Source organism: Nelumbo nucifera, chromosome 1 (genome assembly GCF_055504915.1).
Source record: "Nelumbo nucifera cultivar China Antique chromosome 1, China Antique-T2T, whole genome shotgun sequence".
Lineage (NCBI taxonomy): Eukaryota > Viridiplantae > Streptophyta > Magnoliopsida > Proteales > Nelumbonaceae > Nelumbo > Nelumbo nucifera.
In genome coordinates, this window is record NC_142649.1 from 9,256,643 (window position 1) to 9,268,387 (window position 11,745).

The following is an 11,745-nucleotide window of genomic DNA, read 5'->3' on the forward strand; positions in this document are numbered from 1 at the left end:
ATGATTAGATGTTTTTTCCTAGGAAATTTGACTCCATTAACAAATGCTTATATATTTTGCATATCTGCTGCCTTTTAAATCCATTTCATATTTTCTTTGTCCCTCGTTTTAATCTAAAATATAGGTAGAACTGCACAAAAACCGATAATAATGAGTATTTCCTGTAATTATTTGTTTGAGAACTTCATCTAAACGATGGCATGAGCATCTCTTCACTGGTTCCTGGTTACATCAATTGAGAATTGTGAAGAGTGGGCTCTTGGTGTTATAGATTGTAATGACTATAGGTTTGAGGCTTAAAGGTTAATCAGGTCAAGATTTGATGGGAACATCTATAATATACCTGAATCATCCATCGCTAGTATGGTAGCACAGGGGAAGTTTCTTGCTATCTTGGAAGTCTGATGGCGGAAATTTCCTTTGTGTGAGCAGAATTTTAAATCTACCCTACCTTTAAAAGCTTGGCTGCATGGATGACATGGAAACGGGAACCAAAATCTGGTGCATTTCTGGGATCCTGACTGGGCCAGATGAAGAAACAAGATTGATCTATCATTCTATTGAAAAGTATATTATTAAAATAGTCCATAATTTGTTGAATATTAACATCATGAATTTATTAAAGAAGGAAATGACAATTTATAGGAAAAATGGCATTCATTGTGTATTTTGGAAAGAACGGCTAGATAACAAAAGTAGCAAACTCAAGCAATGACAATGTGGTTTGGCTGAGTGAATTGATATAAAACTCAAAGAAGAAACTTTTTTTAGGGGTTTCATTAAAACGTGGGCTTGACTACTATTCTAGGTTATAATTACTCAATGTTGTTGCTCTTGGCTATTAGGGTTCTTAGGATGGGGTGGACTGGATACAGAGCTAACCTCTGGCATTTTAATACAGAGTTGTCCAGATTAAAACTTGCATCCTCATACTGTTAGTCTGAGATTTTACCTCATGTCAAGCAATAGAGACCAGATCTACTAGAAACAAGCTGATACACCAATTCAGAGATCAATACGTTAATTTTTTTTCCTTACATTCAATCAGACTCCAAATGCAAATCTCTGATTTGGTGTATCAGCAACTATTACACATCTTGTTGTTTCTAGCATATCTAGACCCATAGAAACTTCAGAGCTTGATTGTATAAATGAAATTGATGGCACCAAATTACTCTTTTAGCTAAAAGGTACTCAGTTGCACTAATAAATACAAATACTATCTCCTTTCATGGTTTGGAGAAGTAAATACATTTGTTTCTGTTGATTTTATGTATGTTCAATGTTTATTGTAAATTATAGTATATGTTTTCTTTTCTTCCTCATCTCTCTCTTCCTTCAACTTGTCGTAACAGCCTAATTTGTGTACCGTCCGAGAACAATTGGTACGTTTTTTCTTCACAGTTCACACCGGAGCTGCTTCCTGACTCTTTGTGTTCCTTTTATCAATAAAACCCATAAAAAGAACTATTAAATGGTGGGAAAAGACTTTGGTACTAACCCAGATGTACTTTTTGTCTTTTTTGAACTCTGAAATCTGGGGTGTTCAAATGGAATGGTTTGAATGAGTTTTTTTCTTTTTTCCAACTTGCAGGGGTGTCAGGCAAGGGGATCCACTTTCACCCTTCCTTTTTACCTTAGTAGCTGATGTGATTAGTAGGATAATTACTAAGGCTGACAGCGAAGATGCCATTAGGGGTTGGAGAATAGGGAGACACCAAGTCCCCGTCACCCACCTTCAGTTTGTAGATGACCTAATGATTTTTTGTGAAGGAGGTATTAGTGAAAAGGTAGCAAACCTAAAGGAGATAATAAAAGGATTTGAAAGTGTCTCTAATTTGAGAATAAATCTGGAAAAGAGCTGCATAGCGGGTATAAATTTGGAGGTAGGGGATGTCGAGGCTATTGCGGAATGTCTTGAGTGTTCCACCTCTACTTGGCCTATGTCATATTTAGGGCTTCCTTTAGGGGTAAATCCTAGGGAGAGTAGATTTTGGACCCCAGTGATAGAAAAGTTTGAGAAGAGATTAGCCTCATGGAAGAGGAACTATATCTCTTTAGGAGGGAGAATTACCCTAATAAGAGCTACCTTGGCTAACTTACCTACCTATTATTTGTCTGTCTTTAGGATACCGGTTAGGGAAGCCAGGAAACTGGAGAAGTTGATGAGAGACTTCTTATGGGAGCTGGGACAAGAAAAAAAGGATCACTTGGTTAATTGGGAAATTGTGTGCAGAAGTAAAGAAGAGGGGGGCTTGGGAATTGGGAGGGTAATTAGAAAGAATCAAGCTCTGTTAGGGAAATGGTTGTGGAGATGGCCTTTGGAAAGAGAGAGATTGTGGCATGAGGTGGTGGGAAGCATTCATGGGAGGTCAGAGAACGGATGGGATGCTAGTGTATCGAGGCAAGCTAACCTAGCAGCACCGTGGAAGGCTATTCACAACACCCTTCCTCAATTCCTCAATTTTATCAGGTATGAAGTTTGTTCTGGCAACTCTGTTCTTTTTTGGAAGGATATTTGGGTAGGAGACTCACCGTTAAAGGACTTGTTCCCTTCGCTTTTTTCTATTTCTTTGTACAAAAACGAGGTGGTCTCAAAATTTGTTTCACCTTTGGGAACACCCTTAGATCCTACTTGGGATTTTGGGTTTCGTAGAGGACTTAGGGATGCTGAAATTGAGTCTCTTTCTATTTTGCTTGGTTGTCTTAATCAGGTTTGTTTGGATCCCTCCAAGCCAGATAAGAGAGTTTGGACTCCTAGGCCCATTGGAACTTTCTCTTGTGCTTCTTTCTTCAAGTCCATCTCTCAACTTTCTTCTCACCAACCCTTTCCGTCTAAAGAAATTTGGTGCAGGACAGTCCCCCCAAAAATTATGGCTTTTTGTTGGGAGGTATTCCATGGGAAAGTAAACACTTTAGACAACCTACAAAAGAGAAGACCTTTTCTCTGTATTTCTCCTAATTGGTGTATCCTCTGTAGAGCTCACGGTGAGGATTGTTACCATCTACTAGTATCTTGTCTTTTTTCTACAGACCTTTGGGCTTGGCTACTTTCGTTGTTTGGGGGTAGTTGGAGTCTACCAGCAGAAGTTCACATGCTCTTCAACCATTCTACCTTTTATTGGCCTACAAAAATAGGGAGAATTATGTGGAGATGTGCTCGTGCTGCTTTGACTTGGACTCTTTGGGAAGAAAGGAATCTCAGAATTTTTCAAGACAAGGAAAGGAACAGCGAAGATTTGAAAGACTGTGTGTTAAACAGGGCAATACATTGGCTGAAGACCTTGGAAACCTTCCATCAATTCTCCTTTAATGACCTTTGGAGAAATTGGTCAGCAGTAGCAAGGTGCTCATCTTTAAAGGACAAATCAATTACAAGCTAGTCTCCTCCACCCGAAGGCTCAATAAAGTTGAACTTTGATGGAAGCAGCATGGGTAATCCAGGATTATCCGGAGTGGGGGGTGCTTTGAGAAATGAGAAGGGAGAGATTTTGTTGCTCTACTCAGGTCCCTTGGGAATTGGGAACTCCATCAGGGCAGAACTCTTAATAATCGAGGGGGATTCCAAAGTGGTGGTGGGTTGGTTAAAAAATTCTGAAGAGGCTATGTGGCGATACAAGAATGAAATGAAGAAATTTAGTTGGTTGACAAGGAATATGTTGGTCACTGTACAGTGGGTGGGGAGATCAGCAAATACTTTGTCAGATGTGTTAGCTAAGCAAGGGGTAAATAGGGAAGAATTATTTTGGGCTCAGTTGTGATTATTGTTTTTCTTTCCTAGTTTACTTGTAAGACTCAAGGAGGGGCTGCAGCTCGTGCCTCTCGTTGGGATGATGTATGAACTCACTCTAAAGTTGCTTCTGAATCAATAAACTTATTATTATTCATCAAAAAAAAAAAGAGTTTTTTCTTTGATCAGATCTAGGTTTCGATCCCGGCATCTGTAGGTTATGGGGTCCATCATGCTGCAAGTATACTGCTCTGGATATAGAAGTTCTCAAGTAAAGAAGGAAAATGAAAACTTATTGGTTAAAAAAATTAATAATTAATAATTATTATTTGAGATGTTGCACACTTTCGGGATTTTCTGTCTATGAGATTTTATGAATAACAATTATTACTTACCTTTCTGGTGTAGGGTCAAGATGGGTTGATTTGGAGATGGATTTGAATGATAAGTCTAAAGTAGAGAATGATGACTTTATTGATATGGTAATCTCTTTCTCTTCTTTGTAAATTCTCTAGTAATATCCTTAGTTCACAAGATTTTAGCCTGTAAAAGTAGCAGTGTTAATAAGAATTCTGTGTGAGAAAAGGTTAGTTAGTCAAAGATCTAAGTGGATGCTTTTTATATTCAAGGTTTTAATGATCACCAAATGGCCAAGCTAAAAAAGAGCAAGGCATTCACACTGGAAAGGGAGAGGGAGATCAGACAGGTAGAAGGAAACTCTGCACTAGCTCTGGCCTGGTTGGTCTGTGAAACTTTGTGCTATTCTTTTAATTAACTGAAATTTATTCACAGGTTGTGGAATCAGTGAATGAGCTTGCTCAAATTATGAAGGATCTCTCAGTCCTTGTGATAGACCAGGTTAGATGCTCCATCTCTCTTTATCAACAATGAACTTTCCTATAGGGTGGTTAATCCAAATTATTTCTCTAAGCAGGGTACCATTGTTGACTGGATAGACTATAACATCCAAACACCTCAAGTTGTTCTTTGACCTTGTAATTCTACCTATAGAGATAGAGAGATGGGGACAACAATGATGACAACAATATTAGATGCATGTCATATTTTTCATGCACTAGATGATTGAAAGAATTTGTTGGATGCAGTGCACAGCTTGCCTTACCAATGCCGGAAGAGAAGGGTCTAGTAATTTCAACTGCACCCATAGTAGCTGATCAAACGCCACATGTGCGTACCAATCCAGTTCTACTACCTCCACCAGTGCCAAGCCCAGTATCAGGAGCAACCTCTGAAACCTATGATTGTGAACCCATTATTGAAGTACCGGCAACACCAGAACATGAATGTAAAGAAATAACAGAAAGTGATATTGAGGATGCTTTTTCTGAGGATCCTGATGAAATTCAAGTTATCAAACTCAATATTGAAGAGTTCAAGCTCAACTTGCAGAAATACATAGAAGAGAATTGAATAAGGGAATGCATTTTAGTAGCTATAATGATATAAGTATGTAATTAGTTAAGTTGATACTTGAATATTTTATGACAGATAATAATTCTCTTAGACTGAAAGTTTTCTTCTGATTTAGGTTTGTGGACTGAAGTGGTCTTACGATAACTGCGAGCTAGCATATGGAGGAAATGATAGTGAAGCGAGTGATTAATTGTACTTCCTGGTTCTTAGGATGCTTACTGGCATCTCTTCATGTGATAATTTACTATGGCAATGGAAAATTGTAATTTTTAAACCTGCCTTCTTTTCTCTATGCAGCTTTTTGTTTGGAATCAACATTCCACACAGCCTGTGCTTAAATTCTGCGAGCACACTGCAGCAGTAAAAGCAATTCCATGGTCCCCACATCTCCATGGATAAACAGTAGTAATTGGTAAATATATTAGACCCCAACAAAAATTACATCACAAAAAGTTTAAAATGTGTTTTTATTTCTCTTTTTGTTCTCTTTCATGCAGTGTTGATATTATGTGCTTTAAACGAGGGCTTTTACTACTGTCATACACCACCCCTTCATTGCCGGCTAGCATCATGTATTTTTCTCTCCTTGTAAGTGTTGTACACTCAAACCCCGAAGCATCTGCTATCTGCCTTTGAATGTGATTAGCTACATCATAACTAGATCTTCCCCTGGTGCATGTTAGCTGTCTAGGAACCTTCCCAAGAAACTGAACCTGGTAACTAGGGTTTGGGTTTATGAAGAAGAATATGTGGTCCAAGAACTTGAACCCACTTACTGTCGTCCCATAGAGCATGCTCACATGCAGTCATTGCTACAGGAACATCAACCAATTCAGCAAACAGAGAGCTGAACCTCAGTAGGTATGGCTCCCTACATGTGGTTCCTTCAGGGCAAACCACCAGATCACCTTCAGTCAACAGCCTTTCCATGGTCTTCCCATCTTGTGGTCTATCTCGTATCAGCCTTACTGTTCTTATAGGGGCAATTATCTCAGACATCCTGCTTAGGCTGTATGCTACGGCAGTGACTGGCTTGCATAGTGAGGAATACAGGATCTAAGAGGGTTCTATGGCCATTTTTGAGCACTTCCATTGAATCAGAGATCTCTGCTCTATAAACATAGAACCTACTCATAGAAAGGAAGAAAAGTTCAGAAGGCTCAGTACTCCAATGAATGCATAGTAGTAATCCAAATGAGACGCATTGAGGTTATTCATAATCCATCCTTTATGATGGCCACCCTTCTTGGAGACGTGAGACACAGTGGTCAGAAGAACAGAACTAAGGAAATTTCCAAGTATGGAGTACAAAGCATTTACTGCAGGAACACTTGATGAATTTGTAGAGATAACTTCTAGAGAGCCAGGTATTTTCAGCATGATTATAGTACGCAGACCTTATTTTCTCCCTTTTGTCATACAATCCATCCCAAACCGAGACCATAAACTAGAATAGGTTTTCTTTTTGTCATAAGCTAGAATAGTTGATCTCCTAATTGGGGACTACTTTTCAGATTCTCTTGAAAGATTCCTATATAAGTATGCATGATTCATATTAGTTGGCTTGGCCTTGCATTGTTTCTTTCTTAACAAGTCAAGATAACTAATTTCTCATTTTAATCCTGGTCTTAATTAAATTAACTAAAAATTTCCACCACTAATTGCTTAGAATTCAGCCCATGTAAATTTTAGTTACTATTCCTATCTTTATAGTTAAAATACTTAAATATAATTCTAATATTTATATGTTTTGATTTGCAGGTTCAACCAATATGTTAAGTGGATTTGCATTGGAAGATGTGCTTCATTATTAGAGAATTTGATTATTTTTTTAAGTTATTGTACTATTTATATGTCAATTGGATATTGTATTTGAACAATGTCGTTTGGATATTTTAATATATAATCTTTGAATTAATAGATTTCATTTTAAATTGTTTCATCAAATGGTTTTGCTGTATTAAACAGGTATGAAAATGCTAGATTAATAAAAAATTCAGGTACCGCAAAAATGCTGCAATTAAGTGGGCATATGCATTTTTTTTGAAAAAAATAGGTATATGCCGGAGGTCATGTCCGCTAGGTTAGCCATCAACATGACCAAAAAATATTAGAATAAATCTAGTATAAATAAAAAATGAAAAAAAAAAGATCTAAGCCGGCGGTCATGAAACTGCCGGTTTAGCTACAAACAACACATAAGGTGGCGGTCATGTTCGGACTGCCTAAGAACACGACAGAGCATGACAGAAATCTAAGGCGGTGGTCTTTTGGTATCTAAGCCGCCTGATTAATGCTAAGCCGGCGGCTTGGTGTGACCACTTCTCCAGAGCAATTTGAACCGGCCACCTAAGGCGGCGGTCTTGACCTAAGCTGGCAGAGATTTAGGGGGCGGGCTGAAGACCGCCGCCTTAGATTAAAGCCGGCGGTCGTAAACTAATTTTATTGTAGTGCTAATTGGATTACAGAATACAGATCATTCAACCAAGTACATACGGTAGCTACAAATGAAGGTTTATGGTGTACAATCTTTACTAGTACTTTATATTAATGAAAGTTTATGGTTTGGATTAAAAAAGTCGAAGTATAACAGAGAGTCAAAACCAACATTCTCTGCTTTGAACTTCAGAACTCATCCTATTCACTATGGACAGCCATTTACATCTATTCATATAAACTTATTTTGTTCAAACATATCCTATTATTAGTTGTGGAAATTGTTGAGAAACAACTTCTCCGTTAGAGCACCCATTTATGAAATCGTTTTCCCTTTGTTTTTTAACAATCAATAGGATAACAATCCCTATAATATTAACCCATGTGAAGCAGTTGACTTAGAAAGCCATCAGGTGCTCCCTTACCCTACTTTTTGATATAAGCCATAAAAAGCCCAATATATAAGTGATTGCCATGTAATTGTGGTTGCTTAAATTAAACCCAATTAGTTGAATAATATTGTAGAATCGAATATATAGCTGCTTGAAGCTAGATAAGTTCACCCCAGAACATTCACCATCATCACCATCATTCACAGGATACATCCATACTCTCAGCAAGGAAGAGGCCATAAGGTTTGCTCCAGTTTAGACTTATAAATTTAGATGCTTAATTAGATACCAAATTATAGACCATGTCTATATGAATGTGAAGAACGCAAAAAATATTGACTATTAATTCATCTCGATCATATATATGTTGCATTTGACAATGTTTTCAACAAATAGGTACCTTTGTTCTAGGGCCACAGCTTAGGTGGGCTCAACCTGTGGGCCCGAGTTTTTGGGCTTCAAGCTGGGCCTTGGTTAGAGAACTCAGGTAGCTCTAGCTAGCTTGATTTGAGCCTGGCCTGACCCAAATTGAGATCTCCCAAATAAATACATACAGGAAAAAAATAACTTTATATATGTGTGTGTTGTGTGTGTGTTTTGTGGTTGATATAAATTTTTTGGTAAGTAGATTTCAGTATCAAATTCAATAGGAAAATGGTGTCAATTTAATTAATGTAATAATGCCTTCAATCACAAAACTCTAGACTGCAGTTACATATTGGTGGATGCAAAAAAAAGTACAATTTGCCTTGTATGAAGATGAACAATACAAAATCCAAATACAAATGCAAATGCAAATTTATTGTTCATATTGGATCCAATGGTGGGCTACTAAATAACTATTTAATGATGGTTTTTGTTCAACTCACGTGGCCAGCCTATTTCTTTCTTTCTCCTCCTAATTAATTAAGCAAGTTCTTTGCCAGCCTACTTCAAGAGGAAAATTAAATAGAACTGAAAGCATAAATGAGATTGAAATTAATTGCTAATTAATCTCCATATTGATTAATTTGCATAATTATCAACCCACCAAGATAAAAAAAAAAACTTGGGGCTGTTTGAGATTCCCAAATTTGTCTATATTTCGGATCAGATTCAGATTTAAGATTTCATTAGTTCGATCGGATTCAGATTAACCCAACCTGATTGCAGCCCCTAAGTGCATCTAATGCTGGATTACACTTAGTTTGTATATTTGGTTATTCGATAATTGAATTAAAATATAATTAGTAATAATAAAAGGAAATGCGATAAAAGCACAGCATATACAAACTTATGCAAGTGGCAAATTAAGATTTATAAGCTGCATCTCCTCATCTTGCGCTCAAAGCTTCCTATACGTGTAGACATTCATGAATCATGACTCAATTGCTTTTCCTTTTCAATTTATTTTTCCTTCATTAATATCAATTATATACAATATAATTGCTTTGGATTTCAATTTTCAAACCCCAATTGAATCCTATAAATAACCCCCCCCCCCCCCCCCCCCAAAACATCAATAGCTTCTTCAATCAACCGTTAACTCCAAATTCTCTATTTCTAGTCTCTACCCTTCCCTCGACAAAAACAATGGTGAACCCCATAATTCCAATTCTTTCATTCTTCTTCTTTGTTGCATTCCATCCTTCACCAGTATATGCAATCTACAATGTGGTCAGGCTGGGAGCCATGCCAGATGGCAAGACAGATTCAACCCAAGCGTTCCTCAGTGCATGGGCAGCGGCTTGCAGCTCAGTCAGCCCGGCCATGATCTATGTGCCGCCGGGAAGATATTCTCTGAAGCAAGCAACCTTTGGTGGGAATTGCAAGAACACCGACATCATGATACGTATCGACGGGACTCTCGTCGCCCCATCGGACTACACTGTCCTGGGCAGTGCCGGAACCTGGATTAGGTTTGAGGGTGTGAGTGGTGTTACAGTCAATGGAGGAACACTTGATGGGCAAGGCAGCGCTCTGTGGGCTTGCAAGGCTGTGAGCAAGGGTTGCCCAGCAGGAGCTACGGTAGGTTAAATTAAGCAGTAAATCAAAACAACCAAATCAATATTGCATCCAAATGCAAAATTAAAGCTTTAACTACTGGGGGCACAAATTAAGCAGTAAATATATATATATATATATATACTTTTTCCATTGTTTATACATTGTTTAATACTATGTTCCTTGGTAAAAGAAAACTGCGATTTCCAGTCCCCAATGTCCACTATTCACTTGCAAGCAACTAGAGCTTGACCTGCCTGACCAGATGATTTTGTCTATATCAACCATGCATGCAGACTCTAACCATTGTGAACTCAAAGAACATTGTCATCAATGGATTATCATCTGTAAACAGCCAGATGTTCCACATTGTGATCAATGGCTGTGAAAATGTCTTCATCCAAGGAGTGATGGTCACAGCCTCAGCAAACAGCCCTAACACCGACGGGATCCATGTGCAACTGTCGACGGGCATCACCATCATGAGCTCCGGCATCAAGACCGGCGACGACTGTATATCGATTGGGCCTGGTACAACAAACTTGTGGATCGAGCATGTTGCATGTGGGCCTGGACATGGTATCAGGTTAGCTTTGTTAATCAGTAAGGGCTGGTGTATACTTGTTAATTACCTTGGTATATTATGAATGAACTCGATCAAGTGAGGTTGACGTGTGCATGGGTTTGTATGCTGCAGCATTGGGAGCCTTGCCAAGGACCTCGAAGAAGAGGGCGTTCAGAATGTGACAGTTAAAACTGCTATCTTCAATGGTACTCAAAATGGGCTCAGGATTAAGTCATGGGGAAGGGACAGCCGTGGATTTGTTAAAGATGTCCTCTTTACAAACATCGTCATGAAGAATGTATACAACCCAATTATAATTGATCAGAACTATTGCCCTCGAAGAGAAAACTGCCCTGATCAGGTACATCACTGCCCCATCACCTAACAGCTAGCCTAAGGAACCCTTAGGCGCTTGTCATTGGGCCTATATATAGGCCCAAAAATTCATTTAAGTTTCAAAGCTTTCTAATCAACGTTTTAATTTTACAGGTTTCAGGGGTGAAAATCAGTAATGTGACATATAAGGATATCCAAGGAACATCTGCAACACAAGTGGCTTTGAAATTTGACTGTAGCCCCAAGAATCCATGTGAAGGGATCAGATTGGATGATGTAAAGCTTACTTATCTCAATCAAACGGCACAATCATCTTGCACCAATGCAAGTGGAGTGGCCTATGGTTTAGTTGACCCAACAAGCTGTTTTTAGAAGAAAAGTAATATTTTGTTGTTTTTCCATTTTCCCATACACAAAATTTGGATTTGTAGTGGTTATCCATTTCTCATTTTTATTTTAAATTATTTTTTGACCCCAAGGTTTGTAATTTTGATTTTCCTTTTCTAGGATTGAATTACAGAGTTTTTTTTGTTTTTTTTTGGGTGCAAATTGATAGAGGTAATGGGGTTTTATTTTTGTCCTTTTGTGATTTAAGGGCCAGATCAACGGTGGAAACTCCTTTGATGGTCATCATTAAATGGATGTGCGATATCCTATAGCTTGAGAATTGAAGTGTCAATTAATTAGACCTCTTCCTCCTCCTTCTCCTTGGGCAAAAGTTAGGCTCAGGTTGACCTACCACTTACCATTCTTACTCTCCTAAGGCTCAGTTGACCTAAATTAATGTCACTCATCTAATATGTCACACACTCACATGTGAAGTGTGTCTTGAAGTAGAAGGATAGGCAGGTGGGAGTAGGGTATGTCTC

General features: G+C 38.2%; 1 protein-coding gene and 1 long non-coding RNA gene across 2 annotated transcripts; both read left to right on the top strand.

Annotated features, from left to right (window-relative positions):
• LOC148802884 (uncharacterized) lies at window positions 1–7,061 on the top strand. Its single transcript, XR_016081250.1, has 8 exons — window positions 1–4,212; window positions 4,360–4,436; window positions 4,523–4,588; window positions 4,837–5,197; window positions 5,280–5,356; window positions 5,462–5,576; window positions 5,662–5,752; window positions 6,926–7,061. It is a non-coding gene; the product is annotated as an uncharacterized LOC148802884 (long non-coding RNA).
• A 2,503-nt stretch (window positions 7,062–9,564) lies between these two features.
• On the top strand, window positions 9,565–11,248 carry LOC148802885 (polygalacturonase-like). Its single transcript, XM_088900390.1, has 4 exons — window positions 9,565–9,999; window positions 10,272–10,561; window positions 10,673–10,901; window positions 11,030–11,248. The coding sequence occupies exons 1-4, from the start codon at window positions 9,565–9,567 to the stop codon at window positions 11,246–11,248; spliced, it is 1,173 nt and encodes a 390-aa protein (XP_088756516.1).
• Window positions 11,249–11,745: the final 497 nt, after the last annotated feature.

Bases quoted from the DNA above. Each gene is read 5' to 3' on its own strand.
- LOC148802885 (XM_088900390.1), top strand. From the start codon at position 9,565: ATGGTGAACCCCATAATTCCAATTCTTTCATTCTTCTTCTTTGTTGCA. The intron at 10,000-10,271 runs GTAGGTTAAATT...CCATGCATGCAG, and splicing joins GTTGCCCAGCAGGAGCTACG to ACTCTAACCATTGTGAACTC. The intron at 10,902-11,029 runs GTACATCACTGC...TTAATTTTACAG, and splicing joins GAGAAAACTGCCCTGATCAG to GTTTCAGGGGTGAAAATCAG.